The following is a 20,412-nucleotide window of genomic DNA, read 5'->3' as shown; positions in this document are numbered from 1 at the left end:
TGATATGTTTTTCTGTTTCAAAAAGAAAGCAACGTCTATTTAATACTCGCTTTTCCATTTTCTTCCCGATCGAAATCTTGCATTTCGATTACAAAATAGGGTAAAGTAAACCATACATCCGTATAAACAACACATATCGGAGTCAAAAGTATGTCCATTGAGACCACGGAAATAGAAAAGGTGAGGGGCCTCAGATCCCGAAATAAGAGAAACTAAATAACAGAGAGAAATAAGAGCGATCGAGTAACCCAGTCTTAGAAAGAGACCCTAGCACCTTGGAACGAACTTCTTGGTTTGGAATCCATGGTCATAGCGCTGTGCTTAAAAAGTTTCAGTGACAACAACAATACGCTCCAAAAACGCCCTTTTTCATATATGCAATGCGAGGAAGAGGCGATCAATGACTCGCACCCTCACGCTCACGCCCCAGTACTTTTCATCACCACTATCCTAAATCTATCATAATTTTGCTTTTTGTGGCACAAAGGGGAAGAGCCTATACAAGGAGGATATCATCTTCCTCGTCGAGATCCTGGCCATTCGGACCGGCATCCGTAGTATTCCACTTGTACCAGAACTCATAACTCATGATGGTATGGTCCGCGTACATGAGCATTAGCCGGTAATGGCGCGATGGGTTCCAGCCGCGCCAGCTTTCCTCGGGCTGGTAGGCACTGCTTGCGCGGGCGTGGCATTCTGGCAAGCTGAGCGGGGGTGGTTGGGGGCTGTCGTCATCGGCAGTTTCACTGGGATCGACTTCCGAATCGTTGATCTCTTCATTGAAGGAACTCTGTTGTAGCATGACGCTGCTTGATAGAGAGGAGCTGGGTTCGTCATGACTCAGGTACTTGAATTGGAAGGCGAGGTCGTCGGGCTTGACGTCGCGGGGGATATAAGGTACGTCCGGCGGGATCTCGAAACCTTGGATGGGACTGACGCTCATTCCCAAGATGGGGACGAGAGGACGGTCGCCGTATTTTTCTTGACTCTCGAACGGTACAATCCAATCGACTCGGAATGATAGGCCGGTTGCTTCAGATTCCGTGAGGGCTATAACGGCTGCGCGGCCTTTTTGGGAGGCGGCAATCACGATGCCATGTTCTGGGACATATTTCACCATGTTGAAGCGATCGCAGGCTCGGATGGAGACAATGGGGTGGGTAAGGGGTTGTCGTAAAGGGTCGCCGCAGACCACTGTGGCGTAATTTGCGAATGGATGGGGTATTAAACGGATGTCTGTTTGTGAGAAGTGTAGGATGGGAAATCGGGAACCTGCTGAATTCGTATCCGAAATGTTATCAACATGACAATGTCTACAGGGGGTAGAGCTTTGAGGGTAATCCAACTCACCGTCAAGTAGTGGGTATGAAACAGGCCCCGCTGCTGACATGTCGCTATTATAGGAGGAAGTACTGTCGGCATTATCCAGCTCATGATCGGAACTGTAAGTGCCTCCAGCCAGGTAATAATCTATTTCGTCCTCATAAAATTCGGTACCGGGTGCTTCGCCGCCAAGAGCCTCAAGAAGTGCGAATTGAAGGAATTCTGGTGTGGTCAGGGGGCCAGGGCCTAGATGAAGAGCGTCAATTCTCTGAACTGTACGGTTTAGTGGCTGGCAATGGCCATTACCTGCTGCATTATGCGCTCCCACATCCACATCAGAGCCGTCGCGGCTCAAGTTGTCGCCATATACAGACCCATTGACGGCTCGGTGGCTGAACGTATCAGCAAAATCAAAAGGACGAACATTTCCAGTGATCGTGGACGACCCGTTGGCATCAAGAAACTCTGCCGACGCGCCATCGCTTGGATTGCGACGAAGTGCCGCTGATGAGCCATCACCAAAAGCGGCCTGGGATGGGCCGTTTCGTCTGCTAATGCAACAGTCGGCTCCAAATATGTCGGGCAAAACAGGTTCCTCTGACTCGATCTTCACTGCAGGTGGGAAGAAGTTGTATATCTGTGAAGCGTTCGGTATCCGACTGTTCGCTCTCGTTAGGTCGTAAACGGTCCGGCCGCCCTTTACCCGGCGATTGGGTGGGCCGCCACAAGCTTCTTCAGTAGACTTAACACGATGGAAGGTCCGCGGGTCGAGGGCAATCACAGACCAGCCACGTTCACTATCACCTGGTCAGTCGTTCGAGTCCTAGTGCTCAAGCTGGGGATAAAACCGTACTCGTTACGTAGGGTCTCCGGGAAGAACTTGAAAGAGACATCATTGAAGTGGTTCACGTTGAAAGGGCCAAGACTATCCCATACCCGCCATACAAGGAGCCTATTATCGATGTCTGTGCTCACCATCCAATTGCCGTTAGGGTCGAGATCGCAATTCAAGAAACCAACGGAAGGGATATTAGCGTAATGACCGGTATAAGTCAGCTTAACATTTCGTGTGCGGTGTCTGTCCGGCATCAGATGTCGCAGCTGATTGAACTGGTCCTTGGTCCTGACCTCCAGCCAGGTTTGGCCGTAATCGATCATATCATCATCGTCTTCTGGGTGATAGCTCGAGCTACTGCTTTCCGAAGTGGGGTTCACGAGTGCAAAGGCAAAAACGGTTATGAGGCCCGTATTCGCGCTCACTGCAATGAGGCGGGCGAATTTATGGATAGCCAGGCCCCAGGCACTAGCTTGAACAAATTCCACAAAGAATGGATCCACCTGGGATCCATCGAGGGGGCGCTCTTCCTTATTCTCTGCCGCTCGCTTCAAGGCAGAGAAGATGGCCTCGACTCGATACCCACAAACGTTGCCGGAATCAGTAACAAGTAATAGGACTTCATCTCGACCTAGATCATCCACAAGGAGGTTGTTGATCGCGTGTGGCGAAGCTGGTGCAATATAGCCGCTAGCATGGGGAACCTTCATTACGGGGGTTATTATCATCTCGGGCTTGTTTCCCAGCGTCTGAAACGACCCTGATGGCTCCCAGACATAGATTTGGTGACTGTAAGCGACGAACAATAAGTTTCGGCGCTGGGAAAGCGCCATCTTCAGCAAAATTAGCGCATGGCACTCAGGTAGCACAAGAAAGGCAGCAATAAAGTACCAAGTTGTTCCTCCAAGTGGCGGTCTGAGGAGGGAAAGTATCATCTGCGCTGCAGTTTCGTTCAGCATCGCTAACAGACAGCGTTTCGGATCATGGCAGCAGAAACATACGAAGAGTACTTGGTGGGAGGTCAGCATGCTTGTAAGTCGATTTGCACACTGGAGTAGCTTTCATGACGGTAGAAGAGGGGTAGCTACATACTCTTTTGGACCCTTTCTCGACATTCAAAGGCCGAAGCTGTAGACCTTCTCGAGGCCGCGCTTTTGGCAGCTTACCAGCATCGCTACTGAACGCCATGTTGGCAGCCTGGCAGTCGCTAACGGGAGGATATGGGTTGGATACAAGGACAAAGTGCGCCGAAGTATATTTCCGACGATCAACCACTCACGTTCGAGGCGTACGGATCGGGGGAAGTGAAGGCGGCAAGATGACCGACATACACAGGCGTCGAGGGGCAGTTCTGGAGGGAATACAATCTCGGTGACATCACATGGAGTCGAACGATGGCCGGGTTTGTTGTCCAAAGCTGCGGCGGAACTCGTGAGTCTGGCGAAGGTACATACCACAAGAGTAAAGCGATCTAGAAGTTCCTGCTCAGGAATCTCACCTCCGGGTAGATGCCATCACAAATCGGACTGCCTCAACACAGCCGGGCTGATATGAGGTCACTTTCAGCCCGTCCTGGCTGCCTTAGGCACAAGACTGCGCACGTGCCACCGGTGGTTCTCCGGGAGCTTCAGCTTCACTTCCCCGATTCATCCTGGATTCTTTTCCGACGTGTTTAAACCACTGCTTCCCGTTGGGTTAACCCTCAAAATGGATCTCGTCGCAGGTGTTCGGAAAGAGGGCAGCCGGTCAGTTCCCCAACTTTCTACCTACCCTGGTGAGATGATATCCTAAACTAACTGTCACCTCCAGTGGCGGCCGCGGTGATTTCAAATGGTCCGATGTCAAAGATTCCGCGCACCGCGAGAACTATCTCGGCCACTCGGTCATGGCCCCTGTCGGACGCTGGCAACAGGGAAAGGATTTAATGTGGTATGCAAAGGGGGACGGTGATGACGAAGATCAGGCCAGAAAGGAGCGTGAGGAGAAACAGCGCGTCAAGGAAGCTGAGGAAGAAGCGATGGCACGAGCTTTAGGTCTTCCTATACCACCTAAGGCGTCAGACAATGCCAACTTGGTGCCTCTAGGGGACAAAGAGGGGCAAAGGACAATACAGGATGCTACAGAAGATGGCGATGAGAAAGAAGGAAAGGGCATTGGATATGGCTCGTCCCGACGCAGCGGCCGTAGTCGAAGCCCGGGGAGGGACCGAAAGCGAGACCGCCCAGGCGACAGAGATAGGGATAGGGACAGGGACAGAGAACGAGAGCGCCGGCATCGCAGGCACGGTGAGGAGCGCGAGCGACGTCATCGCAGTCATCGCCACAGATCTAGAAGTAGGTCGCGTGATCGTGATCATGATCGCGATCGCGACCACAGAAGAAGACGCTCGCGATCACGGTCGAGAAGTAGAGACCGGAGACGTGATGATCATAGGAGGCAGCGAGAGGACCGTTATCGCACTCACCCGAGAGAAAGGGATTCTCCCGACCATCATCGACGACGCTGAAATTAGAGTCGCCATTCCTTGATTTGCATGATATTCTCGGCGTTCGGGATTTAACATTGTACAGACTTTGATGATACTCCAGGATATCTAAACTATGCCATACATACTTCTCCTACATGGGGCTACAGCTCGTCATGGCCCTTCTGCTCGCTGGCGGGCAGATCGGGCATGGACATCATCTTCACCACCATACTGGTCCAGCCGGTGAAGTGTTGGGTCCGCTGTCCGCTTCCGGTTTCGGGGTTATATTGCTCCCAGGCAAATCCGGTCTTCTTCCACTCCTGGAAGACATTCTCAACCAAGTTCTTGCGCAGGTTGGAATACAGCTCACGAGCCTGTTCCTTGTGAGGGCCGGAAACGATCGCAATATCCTAAAATGAAAGGTCAGCATTATTGCGAGGGGTCTTGTCTAGAGCAGATAGCTACTTACGTAGAGGTTCTTAAGCACCAAGTAGTTGATGTTAACCCAGATGGGGCTTCTCCAGTAGTTCTCAGCGGTGCCGTAGAATTGGTCCTTCTTGCTCAAGCTGCGAATACCATAGTCGCTCCAGAGCTCCTCCGGGTCACCTATCAAATCCAAAATGGCCTTCAAGCGGGGGCTATCCGGGCCCAGCATGCCAGTGAGGAAGGGGAAGATGGAGATATAACCCTTGTGGCAAACGTGGACATGCTCCTCATATTCATCGATAGTCGCATCGCAGTAAGTACGAGCGTCGTCATCCCAGTGAAGATCATCGATGTTTCTCTCGATGGCGGTTTCGTAGGTCTTGAACACCTCAGCGTCCTCTGTCTCCCCAATGGTCACCGCAATACGACGAAGAGCACGAGTCATCATGCCCATCCAGCTCATAAGGTCGACGTGCAGCTCACCGGGGTGGGGAGGTTGAGGCCGAGGATAATCATCCAATCCAGACGTCAGGATATGCTGGATCGAGCGTCCACGCCAGCGGTAGGCTTCCCTAGTAGAGTATGCCTCACGGTCATAGGACTTGATGTCACCTTTCTGGGTGCTTCTGTACCAGTAGTAATGCTTCTTGAGCAACGGGTAGATTGAGCGGATAAATGCTTCACCCAACTCAGGTTGGTCGACGAAAATAGAGCGGAGGTTGCCAGTGACCCCAGAATCAGCGTATGTCTGCATCGAGGCGTTCTTCTTCGCATCCAGCTTATCGATGAAAGCCTCCAGAATGATGAAAAGCGTCGGAGGATTGGCATAATGAGGGTATTGGATCGTGAACTCGGGAGGAACCTTGCTGCGAGCCTCGGATCCAAGAATTTGCTCTCTGGCAATCCAACCATCCTCATCCATTAAACTAAGCCAGCTCTTGACGATCTCAAGTCTTGTTGGAGTTAGTCAATCTATAAGTAATGCTGTGCCAGACTCTGGATTCCGGAAACTTACGCGAGGTCTGTATCCCAATCGATAACTGGAATCAGGTGGAAACCTTCATCCCAGAGGAATCCTCTAGGGAAGAATGGGCGAGAGGGAACGCAAGTGAAGAGATCCTTCGGACCCTCAAGGATGGGCTGTGCCCGACCCCTAGCCTCGGCAGTCTCTTCCCAGAAGCCTTCATTCTCCTCGTCATACTCCGGTGCGGCCGAACGATCAACGATATCTGTTCCGTGGAAGAATCCAATTCCACCGACAAGGTTCGAGAGCATGGACTTGGAAAATTCGGTGTATTCCGCAGTATCAAATGGTGCTTGCGGGGGGTGAACGCTTTCGAACCGTTCGGAGAACTCAAGAGAGGCGCTTGAGATCTGCTCGGTAAGAAGCTCAGCTATCGACACATTCTTTAGTATAGGTTAAGTATCTAGGTCGAGGGCAAAATATCTCACAAGTCATAGGCTGCGGAGAAGATGCAGAAGAGAAAAGAATATCGAACTAGCAATGGTAAGTATCATTTCATAGGTGGGGTGATTTTGCGCGAAATACCTCGAAAGAGCCCTTGAAAACCTTCTGCACAAGGTGCATGTTACCATCACCGGGCTCATTCTTGATGGTGAAGAGCTGGTAGGGAGGGGGAGGGTTCTCTGATCCATACTTTTCGACCATTTCGTCGACCTCTTTCTTCATCTGCGTAAACATGATAACTGCACTTGAAGTTAGCGTCATTATCCTGAAGGATAGATTGTAATATCCAGCAATGGAGCCGAACCTTTAGTCTGCCAGAGCTGCTCTGGGTGCATGGTCAGACTCGACACCAAGGTACGGTCCAGGGGCTTCTCGTCATATGTTGGGTGACCGTGCTCCGGATACTCGTTGCTCTCAGGGCCAGAAGTAACATCGATCGAGAAATCGCCGAGATCCGTCGTAAAGCCACCCAGTTTAACATCACCCGTAAAGCCGCGAGGATCCTCAGGTTCGCCCTCAACGCCCAGGTTGCCAAGTCCCTCCAAGCCCGCATAGAAAAGAACACTTGTAGGTTGATCAGGATCAGCATCACCGCGCGGAACACCCTTCACGCGAGCAGCCCAGCTGCCTCCATGTTGTCCACCGGGGACCTTCACGAAATCGATCGTCAGATCAAGGGAGTTTCCGGCATCATGGATTGTCTGGCGGCCACCCTTCCGGATGTCGTACTCATCCCAGCCATAGCCAGCCATGCCTTCATTTTGCTCGCAGGTATGTCTAAAGTCTTTTGAAAACCGTCAGTCAGAAGTTGGGCGGATACAATTGTTGGAGGGAAGAGACCGGTCTGCTTGTTCCGGACACATACTCTGTTGCGCCGTGGCATAATTGTCCACCTTCGCCCACATCAATCCTGCAAACAGGCTGTTCGGGATGCGAGGGCGAACGCCAAAGTAGAGGTTTGGTTTATATGGGCCCCATAGCAAAGACTGGTTGTTGGCTCTGGCTACCTCGCTGCTCAGAACGGAGAGATCATCGGCCGGAGCTTGACTGGAGAGTACCGCAGCGGCATTGAGTACCGGCGTCAAGATTGCGGATATCTTAGAAAGATGCATTTTCTATATCGAAAGCATCCAGAACTCAATTCAAACCTCAGAGACTGAGGACGATCATGGAGGGGACAAATTGAGACCGATGCGGTTCAGTTCATTGAAATGCGCGTCGTTGTTACTATCTGGCATCTGCTGGAGCGGCCGGCCTCCGCTCCGCAAATTACGTGGCCCAAGCTCCACCTCCCGACAATGGGTCCTGCAGCCTGCAATAAGCTCCTGCTAGAGAGAACTATAAATCTACCTGCAATTTATGCATTTGCTGTGCAGATTGCTATCTACAGCCTTCTATTCTATAGAAAATTCCTCGGATCCAGAGAACTGATCTTCGCGCTCTTAGCTGCACCATCGAAAACGAATTCGCTGATCAGCTTGCCAGTACCCGGCGCGTTCTGTATGCCCCAGCAAGTATGACCAGCAGCAAGGTATAACCCCTTGGTGCCAGTATGGCCAATCAATGGACCTCCGCGTGCAGCAGCCACATTAGGCAAGTAACAAGCCTGTCGGGCTAAGACCTCGCCATCACGGAGTCGATCAGAGATGCTGCCGACTTGGTTGATAATGTCCTGGCATCGCACTTGGTCCACTTCAACATCTGCGCTGGTTTCTGGAAGTGGAACGACGTGGTCGCCTTCACCACATGCATAGACCGTGTTGTCTGGGCGAGCGTAAATCTCTGGCGCTGCCTCATCAGGCCGAGAAGGCTTCGTAGGATCGAAGTTGGCCGGGAGATCAATGCTGGTGAAAAGAGTGTATGCGCTGACTGGCTCAACTGGCCGGATAACAACACTATGTGCGCGAGTTGCCGTGATAGGGGCTTCTGGCAAGACCGACCTCGTCCAAGGACCGGCAGCAACAACAACGTCTGTTGCTGAGATGCTGCGCGATTCGGCCGTCTTCTTATCGGTATATGATACTGACTGGACAGCATCTCCGGAATAGTCGATGCCAGTAACCGAACCCAGAATAATCTTTGCGCCCTTCTCTTCGGCAAGCTTAGCGATAGAAGTCGTAAAGAGATAAGGATGAACCTGTGCAGTCTCTCCGGGATCGCTCATGCTTGTGTAGCTTCTCACAGACTCGGGCTCAAACCAGTCTAGATCTTTGGGGAACTTTGCAGCTTTCAATTTCCCCATAGCATCGGCGCTCCGCTTCTGTAGCGACACCGAGCTCCCGCTTGCTCCTGCGCCGGTATCTTTCTTGTCACTGAGAGGACGGCCCTTCGCCATGAGCTGCCCACATTTGACTTCTCGATAACCCCATCTCTCCTTGCCATTATGCTCTTTAGCCAAGTCCGCATGCAACTTGTAGCTCAGTGGGACGATATTGCTCGGGTAAGCCCACAATGCCAGAAGGCCTCCTGCTTTGCCCGACGCCCCTCCTGCAATGTCGGATGCTTCGATCAGAGTCACCGAATGCCGTGAGGGATCAAAAGAAGGATGTCTGGTCAAGTAATAGGCTGAGCAGCATCCAATGATACCACCACCTTAAGGAAGAGCCATTAGCACGCATCTTCCGAGCTGTGCGGGGTAGATAAAGATAAGTAGATTGATGCGCATGCGGCGCACACGTACCAACGATCACAATTTCACGGCGCTCACCAGAGGTCGGCATCTTGTGGTATGGCGCAATTCTAGACACCAGAGCTTTCAGAGAAGCCACGGTGATGAGATGACGAGGGGCTTGATGTAATGCCGGGGAGTCGAGTTGGTGTCGGAAGCAAGCCTTTTAAAAGAGGGGCATACGTCACTGAGGTCATGTGCCGAGCGTCCTGATAAGTCTTAATTATATTACATCTGCCTTGATTCGATCTACTAAGAACCAATGCAAGGGTATAGACAGGCTTTGAAAGGTATCTTATTTGCTTGAAAAAAGTCGAGCGACAACAAAAGAAAAATCCCTCCATAGATCTTGACTCCAGCCATGCATGAAAACTGATATCGCCCCAACAGAGAAAGAACATTTAGAAGTGTGGAATAAGTCGAAAGTGCAAAGTTGAGGATGTGAGCAAGAGGCGACCGATAATATCGTGAAGGTAGCCGGGAGACAGAAGGCCTTGGTTACCTCGAGGGACTGAGAGGTCTGTTGAATCCTCCGACACGATTCATGTACTGTCTGTACTCCGTCTTCTTCTCCTTGCGGACTCCGTAAATGTCGTTCCCGGGGACCTTGGTATTCTTCGTGCTCCTGAATTTCGTGAATCCCATGCTGCGGCGCATCATTTCCTCGACATCGTCTTCTCCAACAGCTCCGTCACTGTCCACCTCCATTTCGTCTTTGAACCGGTTCCCTCCTGACTTCGCATCCGTAGCACCGTTTGTCTGTCCTCTATGGTCCCTGCGGTCGTGCCTGCGGTCGCTCCGGGGTCCGCGAGGTGGCGGCGTCCGCGACCGGTCCCTGTTGCCGTTCGGAATAGGTGATCGCGACCTGTACCTGTCTCCTTTTGAAGGATAGCCTTCATGCGTTGTTAGCATCCGTAGTTTAAAGAGTTTTGATTCTTATCTCCGACATACCGCGTCTATCATAGTGCCTATCCCGACTGACACTTCTTTCCCTATCCCTCATTCCCCGTCCGTCTCTGTCTCTGCGGTCGCGGTCGCGGCGATCCCTCGACCGGCTTCTATCTCGCCTCCTGTCTCTCCGGTCCCTGGAGCGAGAACGGTATCTCCGATCATCACGAGGCCCATCGCGTCGTCCATCATCTCTCGCAACATGGTCCCGTCGAGGGCTTCTGGTATAATCTGGTTCTAATTCGGGTGAACGTGTCCTCCGGTCATCTTGGTCCCACATAGCTGAGCTATCGACTCGGCGAGCACGTTTCGCTGGTGGTTCCGTCATCTTGGAGACGGTGTCTGTGAGAGTCGTTGTGTTGATGGAGAGTTGTTTTCTTCGTGCACGTGTGATTCCGCAGGAGCGGTTCAAAGGGAAGGGGGATGGGGGATATGGCGGCTGCTAAGGAGATATCCAAAGTAATTAGTCCATTACTCTTCTTCCTCTACTTTTCAATGTCAATTGATAGAGATAGGCGCGCCACGTAGTGGTTGTAGTCTTGACTGAGAATGAGAAAAGTGCTCCGTAAGTCAGGTCCCGAGATTGAAGGCGTGAAGATTATTACGGTAGCCGGTTTCGACCTACTGCGCGGCTAGCCAGATGGGCTTGAACCACCGCCGATCTACGACCCAGGCTATTCACTGGATAAGCAGAGGGATAAATGAATCATCTGTCATCGGTCATTGCTATGATATATTATAGACTGGCGAATTTCACACTCATAAGGTGGGAGTAAGCGAAATTGTGACATACAATCGAGTTGTTCCGGGAACTGGTGCGGCCACCTTATCGTTGCCGGAGATATGCGATAACCAAATTCCCATGTAGGTCCAGTTGTTCGTTGGTAGAGTCTCAGTTTGGCAGCCTCGCGTAAGAGTTTAATTCAAATTTTAGTGTTATTTTATGGTACCTTTCTGGTGGCTGAGACAGATGTCAACTGTCAGCATGTTCCCATTCGAGCCAGCTCAGCCGTCCAGCGAAGTATATTTTCAGTTTGAGACCCTGGGAAAAGCCTCATAAGGCCTTATTCCGATAACTACTAGTAGTAATTTACCATTGCAGTAATTTTTGTGACTAGTGATTGACTGGCATCTGACACACACACAGTAGTACTAGTTAGTAGCCTACTCCGTAGTCTACACAGGATCAAGTGTAGTAGATTGGTACAGATCCCATCATCTCAATGCATAAACAAATGTCATATTCAATGAGCCCATGAAAGTGACTACAATAGCATCTATGGGTATGGAAGAGATGTTATCTGCTTTATCACTTGTGATTTATGCGCTATTTGCAGTATAATGGCATGTGTTTACTTTTTAACCTCAAAATAAAGTCACAGTGCTTTTGAGCCTCAAATTGTATCAGGTTGAAGATCTGGTACAAACATACTACTTCTTTCAGACAGTATGGATTGCAATGATCCCTTGTGATACACCTGACAATTGAACTCTTTAATTCTCCGAATAGTAGTACATCATGCGGGTGGGCCGACAGCATGAGCTTAAACGCAAGCGAGATCGCTCATTGGAAATCTTGGGCGCCCCGAGCTGAGCGAACCCCTCCATAGCTCGATTCCTGGACCCCGCAATCTTCTGTGCCGAACCGATTCCGATTTTCTTCAAATTTCCCATTCCCGATCCTCCGCTGCACGTCGCCCTTACTTGACTTCAATTATGGCGCCCGCAAGCACTTCTCACCGACAGACGCATAATCTGCTCTTGATTTCAAAGCTTCTTAGCCTGAGAGATACCGCATCACCGCTTACCTTGGTCTTGGACTCACTAGAGCAGCCCGCGACCCCATTGACCAAAGAATACATTCGGCGTGCAAAGGTAGGCATGCTGTTTGCTCTGAGAATTGGAGGGCTGTTCGCACAGTTGAAAGTCGGCTACGAGGCAGTTGAACAATGGCCCTCGTGCCATTAAGTGCCTGTTCCGTCATTGCTTGCCGACGTGGCTAACTGTCGTCGCAACAGCTTTCCAGGACCCATGTAACCCTCCTTGCCTTTGAAACATTGAAACCCCCGGAGGGCGTCGATGCATTCATTCCCGCTCGCCGGAAGAGTCCTTTAGAGATCCTGAAAGCAGTTGGCGCTGCTTACCAAAATGTCTCATCGAATAGCCCTACCCGAAGTATGCCTATCCCAAGCTTCTTCCGCCGAGCTTCATCCGTGAATTGGCTAATGTATCCAAGGGAGACTCATCCTCATTGACGCCATCAACCCGCTTCTACACTCGAAAAAGAATGATCCTCAGTTCCATGTATCACAATTTCTAAGCTCCTTCCTGATTCCACCGAATCCCACAGCTCCGAAGGTGGAGGTGTCGCTCGTGGTAAACTTTCATCAGGATGTTCCCAGCCCACCTGCTCTCTCGCCCTACGCACCCTCGCCCCTCTCAATGCTGACATACCTCGCTACTACAATCATCACCCTCCATTCATTCTCGCATATTCTCGCGCAGAAAGCGGCACGCGATCGGAGTTTGGCCGCGCCTGTCTTTGGTCTTGAAGAAGAGCAGGATGGTGTGCTCCTTGGCCGACTGGACAGACCGAGTGGTCAAGACTCATCAGAGGGGATTGTACTCGAGCTGGAGCACCGCAGAAAGAGTGGTCGCGGCGTCTTGGAATGGTACTTCCTTCCTCCTGCGTCTCGTTACCCTCCCCAATACGTGAAGGAGATTGTGACGTTGCTGGACGACCATCCCTTGTACCGCCCGCCGCAGGAGCCGGACGCTGGTGCAGGCGAAGAAGAGCCCGAATCAACATTCGAATTGCGCCTTACGGAAAGACAGAGACGAGAGCGAGAGGGTGTGGTGCTGCCGTACTTCGATGCCCAGCAGGGCGACGGTCCTGGTGAAGGAGGACGCATCTTATACGACATGGGAGAAGAGGACGATTTTGACGAAGAGGAAGATGAAATCTAGATCTATTTACCTCGAATTCATCACCAGACAGCCCCTTCATATACGCCACAAGACACCACTTGACGGACTGCGACGTCCTTTATAGCACCATCTTTATGCGATACGGGCCATGCGCGATCAAATGATGCGGAGCCGCTGTTCATGCTCTTACAACTATGCGACGGCTTAAGCTATACACTCCAACAGCTCTACCAGATTTTTGTTAGAGCTGATTAAGTCCTGGGCTTAGGGGGATGGTGTCCTGCAACCACCAGAGACATTATCTATGCATACAATCATATTAGCGGGTATCGAGTTTCGGAGCCGCTTTGCCCGCAATTAAAAGAAGCGCCACCAAATGAGGAAAAGGAAGATAAACCCAACACCTGCGACAGGTCCGTACTGCGACAGGTTAGCGTCAAGTCTGCCGTCACATCAACATTGAACCTACCTGTTTGACCAACAACTCCCAGTTGATCCGTACCGCGGCCTTTCTGTACTTCTTGCTGTCTTCCCGTAGACGGCCCGACAATTCGCCCATCCTCTCCAAGCTATCGCCTCTGTATAGAAGGTCCTCGATGTTCTTGGTCATCACTTTCGTCACGTCCCGGAGCTCATCGTTCAGACGGTCGAGATTTTGCGATGCGCGGCTATCCTGGTAGAGCTTTTTGGTGCGCTGAATGAAAGTGTCGAATTCCACAAAGGCATATGGGCGCAGAGTCGGAGATTGATACTGTGTCGGGGAATACGTCGTAGTGAACTCGGTTGCGAGATCGGCTAGATAGGTGAATGCAAGCTTGCGCGGATAGGAGTGATCGCATATGCAAAGGAAGCAGATATCATCCTTGATAAGATAGCTAACACCGGTCTTTAGCCAACTGCACTGACTAGTTTTTGCGTCGTACAAATTCCAAAATGTCAGACATACTGTAGATTAAATTGACCGGACTCAATACTGGCTTGCGGCGCCGAATTGCGATTCAATCGGCGAAAGATCATCTTAGCCTGAGACTTGATCTCAGAGAGCTCCACTTCAGCCTAGAGAAGAACACCAGGAATCCCATTGTCAGTTATCAAGCAACAATAGAGCAGTGAATGCGCCCTGAACCAAACTAACCTGCTCATCATCCACCGATGCCGCCAGCATCAAGCCTGTCTCGTAATATCAGTAAACGGCACACTTGGCTCACCCCTCACTCTGTTCCCCCTGAACAAGCTCCGGACAGCATCTTACCATCAATTCTGGCAATCTGTGTTGACCTAACCATCGTGGCGATACTTAATTTCCGTCCTATCACCTACTTGAGCACTCCTTCTGTCGACGCAGTGGTAGGTTGGTGACTTCGGGGTATTGTCCAGATCTCCAATCCAGGCCCGCGGATCAATGGCCCGCCCTCGCAAGGCGGTCGACCGCGGCAGTTCAGCAGCGAAGCAGCCAACAACAAGGTACGATTAGCCAACTAATGCTTGCGTTATCTTCTTTCCCTCTTGTGGCTGGAACAAGACGCATATGGCGACCGCTGAATAAGGCCGTCGCTGATTTAGTGAAGAGTGCTGACCTTGAGAATGTTTCAGAAGCCGCTCCTCTCGCTCTGTGAATGCGGCTAAACAGAGTAATGCCGGCGAATCGAGCTCCGCGATGTCACCATCTACTACTACCAATGCTAAAACGAAGCGGAATCCTAGAAGAGCCGCGAAAGATCGATGGGAGGAGCAGAGGGTAATGACGAGCACGACGTCCCCCTTGGTTGATGCGGATTTAGTGGTACGTTGGAATCGCTAGATATGACACTATCGCGCTGGCGCAATGTCTGGATTGTATGCTAACTGATGCCTATTGAGTAGGGACTGCTTGCCAACCCTCAAGCTTGGGACTGTCTCGAAGAGAGCGAAAAGCAAGAGATCATCAGACTTCTTCCGGATGGCGTACATCCGGACCCTAACCCGCCATCTGAGGACCCCGATGCGAAGATACCCCCAATTCCGCACGCTTTCTTACGCTACTCGAATAACTGGCGCGAAGGTATTCGGCAATTCCAAGCAGAGCTGGAGAATGGTTACCATGATCCGGAATGGTTGCGCCAGGCCAAGCTGGCCATGGAGGAGAGGGCCGCGGGCAGGTTTGACAGGTTCAAGGAGGAAGAGTTCGAGGAGTTTTGGGGACAGAAACAGAGGATGGACAAGACATTGGTGGCAGGGCAAAGCTCCCAGGTGAAATTGAAGACACTGATCGATCACAATGTTGTCCGCGAGGGCGATGTCTGGAAGTATTCGCGATGCTTTTCCAAAGGTGCCGACAGAGTTCTGGTAGAGAAGGAAGCTAGGGTATGTGGGAACTTTCATCACTTCCTCGATTCGACTTAGATGAACACTCTAACAACTTGCTAGATTGTGGGCATTAATGGCGCGCGGCTGAACTTCATCATTCCTCCCGGACAGCGTGTATTTCTCCCAGCTGTCTCAAGCGGGTACACACAAAATCAAAGCCATGCGGATGGGTTAAAAGCCGATGTAGAAGCTGGCGACCAGCAGCAAGATAGTAATGCTGCTGAAATCGACTATAACGTCCAATTGAACGCCAGCGGAACGACAGAGCCTGTCTCTCCTAAGAAGCGCAAATGTGAAGATGAACACGGCGACTGCAAACGACAGCGTTCTAAGCCTCCAGAAGCCAATGACCAAGCGGCATCTTCTAGCGAGTTGCCAACCGAAGCGGCCGCAGATACCGTCAGCCCTTCAACGGCGGCGGAGGCCGTTTCATCCGCCGAGGCTGCAGCAATCTCCACAGCGTCAAGTGAGAAGCCGGAAAGTGCGGGCGAAGCATCAGAGGAACCGCCCGTATCAGTGCCTGATGCCCCCCAGGAATCGACAAAAGAGACAGAAGAGACGGCTCCTGCGGACATCCTCGATGAGAGGATGGACGGGATTTTGGTTGAGAATATCCAGGGGCTTACCTCGCTTGCCTCCAAGATTATCGAAGTTGATGGCCGTATTACGGACATTCCTAACGGGAATGCTTGGAAAGAGTTCCGTGCATACAGGAACAATCAGGATATGGGGAGTCTATGGGAGGTTAGACAAGCTTGGTTCCAACGTGCTAGGAAGTAAATAGGATGGCTGGTCCTTCTATGTGCGCCCAACATACTAGCATGCTTTAATTTCTCCCAGTTTGGATAACGATAAACTCTACTTTAGATAACGGTGTGTCGCCAATAGAGTGCAAGTCGCTCATGATACCTCTACCATAGGCATGAGCGAACTCATTCACAATATTACCTATTATTGATCCAAACACATCAAGACTTAATAATCATTGAAATCCCTCATGACCAGTACCCATACCCATAATCATACCCTCCTCCTTAGACGACCGACCAGCCTCATCAGCAGCATAATCCACAGCAAAGCTTGCCTGAATGAAGTCCTCCAGCTCTTCACTAACCGTCTTGAGCTTCTCCTTTACGCTAGCCACACCCTCCTGCCCCACAATATGTCGGGACGGTGGATTCTCATGGCCCGCAATAGCTGTAATAGCATAGACAGTCTCACTCACCAGCACCTCCATATGCGCCGAACTTAGCGGAGGATACGTTGATATGACCTCTGAGGCCGAGAATGGACCATCTTCGATAGAGTTACCTTGGTTCGACCCATTTGATGAACCCGCTGAGGATTGCGTGTTGCTCGACAGACGTGACACGAGTCGGTTCATGATTCCGCGGAAGAGTGGCGCGTGGTTAGCAGCGGATGAGTATACGGGACCTATGGGTGGAACGCTGGTTACTAAGTTTGTGAGAATGCCGATCTCGATGCTGCATTGGAAAATGGTGAGCTTGATGTTGAATGGAGCGATCTCATATGCGAGACTCTGGTAATGGATTGGTTAGCGATAAAGTTGGGATAGAGGGTGGGAAATGTGGTAGTGAATCTCACATCGCAGAAGCCTTCGAGAGCCCATCCGGCTGCGCAGTACATTCCCAGTCCGGGTGTACCTATGTGAGCGGCTGTCTCTGGTTAGATTTTGCCTGATGTATGTGAGAAGAAGGAGCTGTGCTTACTGATGCCGGAGAGGATCGTGATGTGCCCTGCCTTTTGCCTTCGCATGTGCGGCAGCGCTGCCTTGATGATATTGAGTGGTCCGAAGTAGTTACTCTCGAATTGATCTCGGACTAGATTTAGTGTCTGCTGCGAGGCTGAGAGCTCTTCCACTGTTCCGATGAGGGCTACGATGCCATTTAGCGATGTGCAAGATGTGGGTATCGAGGCCGTTGAAAGCTAACCTTGGCTAGTACAGCAAAGAAGAACGTCTACTCTGCCGAATGAAGCGACAGCTTGCGCCACCATGGCCTGACATTCGCCGACCATTCTGTGAGATTATTATAAGCCTATGTCATATATTCGAGAGTAACAAGACCCAATCACACCTTATGTCCAGAGGCAGTGCCTTGAATCGCTTCCCCCATCCCTCATTGCTTTCAATTTCTGCCAGAAAAGCATCGAACATATCTCGACGACATTCATCGCGATCTAGGCTCGAGTGCGCCAGTCCAACCAGGGCATAGTCTCCATGCATTAAGATCTGGCGCGTCACAGAGATGCCGATGGGGGAATCCCCGGCCGTGATAACCCACACCCGCGGCTCATTATGAGCAGGAAACTGAGGCCGGGAGTAATCGGGAGAGGGCTGATTGTCCGCCATTGGGATAAAAACCGACCTTCATGAGCCTAACATGCCTATTGCGCGACTCAGTGCTCTTCTCCAAGTCCGGCGGAATCGTAGCAGATCGGTGATGTGGAGAAATCCGCGGAGGAGGGATTTATGACATGCTTCCCACTTCCGCCTGGCTTATCGCCGGGACCCGCCAAGGGCCAAACGCCGGGCTTCTGGGCCAGAACCAACCAACCAACCAGCCGTTAGCCTTCGTATTCCTTCGTGGCCTCTTTTCTCTTCCTTCTTCTTCTTCTTCTTCCCCCTCTCCCCCGTTTTTCCCTCTTTGCTGACCAGGTTCTTTATAAACGGGTCGCAATGCCGGAACAACGTCAGCGTAGGGAGGAGTCGGAGCAAGGCGTGCGTATGCTTCAATCTGCTTTGTTTGTGGTACAGGATTCGATGGGTTAGCTGACAGTCGCTTTTCCTTGCTTTAGTCCGGCTTCAAGGGTGCCCTTCAGGGTCTGGCTTTTTTCTTGTTGGCGCAATTTGTGATGAGCCAGTTCTTTGGGTCAAAGCAAAATGCGGGCTCAGGAGCAAAGCCTAGTGATGTGCCTTCTTTCAACACGCGTCCGCCTCGCAGCGAAGTGTCCAACTACAGCCCCGTTCCCGATCTCGTTACCCCGATTTGGCCTTCCGATAGTGCTCTGGACCTGAATATCTACGTTTCGCCTTCAATTGTCGTTCCTGGCTTCAAGTCCTTCCCATCGGATTCCCTCGTTCTGGAGGAAAAGAACTTTACTATCGGAAACTACAGTGACACTAGAGAAATTGACACGACCATCAAGATCCCCAAGGAGGTTCAACGCAATGGAACTCTCTGGGCGCATTTCTTTGTCGGACTCACCGGACACCAGCTCGACCCTACCGCTAAGGATTACAGTACCGATAGTGCCGTTCATTTCTTCCGCCCCTTGAACCAGTACCTCCCCAAGAAGAAAGTGAAGAAGTTGAAAAACCTGCTTGCTTCGTCGGAGGAAACCGAGGAGGAAGAAGATGATGGCACTCCCGATGTCTCCATTGCGTCTTACTACCACCCGAACTTCACCGTGTCCGTTGTTCCTGACGCCGGTGCGCAGAAGTACCGGCAGGTTCACCCTGCTGTTAGACAGCATATGCAGCTCGAAGCGACTGGCGCGCGGGATGCCACTGGGCAGAATGGCTGGTACTATCCGATTGTGTTCCTCAACACCTTCTGGCAGCTCAGAAGTCACATGATGGAGCTCAACTCGACCGTCGAGACCGTTCCTATGCGTATCACTCTCAACAACCTGCAGAACTGGAAGTTCAGCATGATGGCAAGTGTTGATGAGAATGCGAAGGCAAATGCCAAGCAGGCGGCTTTTGGTGGTCAGACACCCGGTGGCGGGGACGGTACTGAGTTCGAAATGGTCAAGGAAGTCCTGCTTGACACGAACATCTACCTGCTCTGCACAACTGGTGTGGTTACTATCCTGCATATGGTCTTCGAAACTCTGGCCTTCAAGAACGATATTGTAAGCTTATCACTCCATTTCCCCTTTCGAATCCTTCTTGTGTCAAACGCTAATGGGTATGTACTCTGAATAGTCTCACTGGCGCAAGAAGAAGGATGTTGTTGGTACCTCCGTTCGTACCATCCTGGCGAATGTCTTCATGCAGGCGGTCATCTTCCTCTACTTGATGGACAACAGTGAGAACACTTCTTGGATGATCCTCGCAAGTCAAGGTTTTGGTATCCTGCTAGAAGCCTGGAAGATCACCAAGACAGTAGACGTGCGCTTGCGTCCTCCGCCAGCTGGATCATTCTTCTCATTCCTCCCTTATGTTATTGTCTTTGAGGACAAGCACAAGCTCAGTGAGACGGAGCAGAAGACCAAAGAATATGATGAGATCGCATTCCGCTGGCTGTATATCATTGCTGTTCCGCTCTTGGCCGCATATGCTGTGTACAGCCTGATCTACAACACGCACAAGTCGTGGTACTCCTATGTCATTGAGACCCTTGTTGGAAGTGTCTACGCCTACGGCTTCCTGATGATGGTGCCTAGTCTGTACATCAACTATCGACTGAAGGTATGTTCCCTTCTTAACCATCCATGTAATAATTTTTGCTAACTTGCTATTGCAGTCTGTCGCTCATATGCCCGGAAAGGCTTTGACGTACAAGTTCCTCAACACCTTCATCGACGACCTTTTTGCTTTCACTGTCAAGATGCCTTGGCTCCACAGATTGGCAACCTTCCGTGATGATATCATTTTCTTCATCTGGCTCTACCAAGGCTGGAAGTACAAGGTTGATTACAAGCGTGTCAACGAATTTGGTCAGGGTGGCGACAGTGATGAGGAGGAAGAGGAGCCTACACCGGCTGAGGCGCCCAAGGCCAAGGAGACAGCGACTGCCTCTGGGAAGGCAAGCTCTAAGCAGCCGGCTAGAAAGAGGAAGTAGACGTGATTGGCTTCATTCTTCCTGGAAGTATTCTCAGACTACTGTTCATAGTTGAGATGTTGGAGACATTGTGGGCCATGGCTTTTTGTTCCTCCCACGATGTCATTACTACCAATCGCATAATGAGGAGCTGCATACAGCTCAAGACCATCTAGATTGAGATCGTCCGGTGCGAAGTAGAGTAACTCAATACGC

The 20,412-nt window shown here is 51.1% G+C and overlaps 10 protein-coding genes across 10 annotated transcripts; 4 read left to right on the top strand and 6 right to left on the bottom strand.

Moving 5' to 3' along the window:
• Positions 1-496: 496 nt before the first annotated feature.
• On the bottom strand, positions 497-3,346 carry An15g01440 (uncharacterized protein; the record flags this gene model as incomplete). The annotated part of the gene is made up of 3 exons (XM_059744478.1): positions 497-2,120; positions 2,177-3,098; positions 3,160-3,346. 3 exons carry the CDS (start codon positions 3,344-3,346, stop codon positions 497-499), a joined length of 2,733 nt encoding a protein of 910 aa, XP_059607018.1.
• Positions 3,347-3,865: 519 nt separating this feature from the next.
• On the top strand, positions 3,866-4,664 carry An15g01430 (uncharacterized protein; the record flags this gene model as incomplete). Its single annotated transcript, XM_059744477.1, has 2 exons — positions 3,866-3,903; positions 3,968-4,664. The coding sequence occupies 2 exons, from the start codon at positions 3,866-3,868 to the stop codon at positions 4,662-4,664; spliced, it is 735 nt and encodes a 244-aa protein (XP_059607017.1).
• A 122-nt stretch (positions 4,665-4,786) lies between these two features.
• An15g01420 (uncharacterized protein) lies at positions 4,787-7,631 on the bottom strand (the record flags this gene model as incomplete). The annotated part of the gene is made up of 7 exons (XM_001396645.3): positions 4,787-5,035; positions 5,095-6,004; positions 6,067-6,445; positions 6,504-6,549; positions 6,601-6,758; positions 6,824-7,303; positions 7,385-7,631. The coding sequence occupies 7 exons, from the start codon at positions 7,629-7,631 to the stop codon at positions 4,787-4,789; spliced, it is 2,469 nt and encodes an 822-aa protein (XP_001396682.1).
• Positions 7,632-7,918: 287 nt separating this feature from the next.
• On the bottom strand, positions 7,919-9,239 carry An15g01410 (uncharacterized protein; the record flags this gene model as incomplete). The annotated part of the gene is made up of 2 exons (XM_001396644.1): positions 7,919-9,111; positions 9,200-9,239. The coding sequence occupies 2 exons, from the start codon at positions 9,237-9,239 to the stop codon at positions 7,919-7,921; spliced, it is 1,233 nt and encodes a 410-aa protein (XP_001396681.1).
• A 446-nt stretch (positions 9,240-9,685) lies between these two features.
• Positions 9,686-10,463, bottom strand: An15g01400 (uncharacterized protein; the record flags this gene model as incomplete). Its single annotated transcript, XM_001396643.1, has 2 exons — positions 9,686-10,080; positions 10,139-10,463. The coding sequence occupies 2 exons, from the start codon at positions 10,461-10,463 to the stop codon at positions 9,686-9,688; spliced, it is 720 nt and encodes a 239-aa protein (XP_001396680.1).
• A 1,388-nt stretch (positions 10,464-11,851) lies between these two features.
• Positions 11,852-13,102, top strand: An15g01390 (uncharacterized protein; the record flags this gene model as incomplete). Its single annotated transcript, XM_001396642.1, has 3 exons — positions 11,852-12,010; positions 12,154-12,310; positions 12,372-13,102. The coding sequence occupies 3 exons, from the start codon at positions 11,852-11,854 to the stop codon at positions 13,100-13,102; spliced, it is 1,047 nt and encodes a 348-aa protein (XP_001396679.1).
• Positions 13,103-13,420: 318 nt separating this feature from the next.
• Positions 13,421-14,349, bottom strand: An15g01380 (uncharacterized protein; the record flags this gene model as incomplete). Its single annotated transcript, XM_001396641.3, has 5 exons — positions 13,421-13,483; positions 13,533-13,938; positions 14,010-14,119; positions 14,199-14,233; positions 14,316-14,349. The coding sequence occupies 5 exons, from the start codon at positions 14,347-14,349 to the stop codon at positions 13,421-13,423; spliced, it is 648 nt and encodes a 215-aa protein (XP_001396678.1).
• Positions 14,350-14,720: 371 nt separating this feature from the next.
• An15g01370 (uncharacterized protein) lies at positions 14,721-16,189 on the top strand (the record flags this gene model as incomplete). The annotated part of the gene is made up of 3 exons (XM_001396640.1): positions 14,721-14,846; positions 14,927-15,406; positions 15,470-16,189. 3 exons carry the CDS (start codon positions 14,721-14,723, stop codon positions 16,187-16,189), a joined length of 1,326 nt encoding a protein of 441 aa, XP_001396677.1.
• Positions 16,190-16,391: 202 nt separating this feature from the next.
• An15g01360 (uncharacterized protein) lies at positions 16,392-17,780 on the bottom strand (the record flags this gene model as incomplete). The annotated part of the gene is made up of 5 exons (XM_001396639.1): positions 16,392-16,949; positions 17,015-17,085; positions 17,140-17,304; positions 17,362-17,447; positions 17,506-17,780. 5 exons carry the CDS (start codon positions 17,778-17,780, stop codon positions 16,392-16,394), a joined length of 1,155 nt encoding a protein of 384 aa, XP_001396676.1.
• Positions 17,781-18,283: 503 nt separating this feature from the next.
• Positions 18,284-20,217, top strand: An15g01350 (uncharacterized protein; the record flags this gene model as incomplete). Its single annotated transcript, XM_001396638.3, has 3 exons — positions 18,284-19,285; positions 19,359-19,844; positions 19,900-20,217. 3 exons carry the CDS (start codon positions 18,284-18,286, stop codon positions 20,215-20,217), a joined length of 1,806 nt encoding a protein of 601 aa, XP_001396675.3.
• Positions 20,218-20,412: the final 195 nt, after the last annotated feature.

The sequence above is a fragment of the Aspergillus niger genome (assembly GCF_000002855.4).
Source record: "Aspergillus niger supercontig An15".
Classification (NCBI taxonomy): Eukaryota; Fungi; Ascomycota; class Eurotiomycetes; order Eurotiales; family Aspergillaceae; genus Aspergillus; species Aspergillus niger.
The sequence above is the reverse complement of the archived record's forward strand: the minus strand, read 5'-3'. Positions and strand labels throughout refer to the sequence as shown.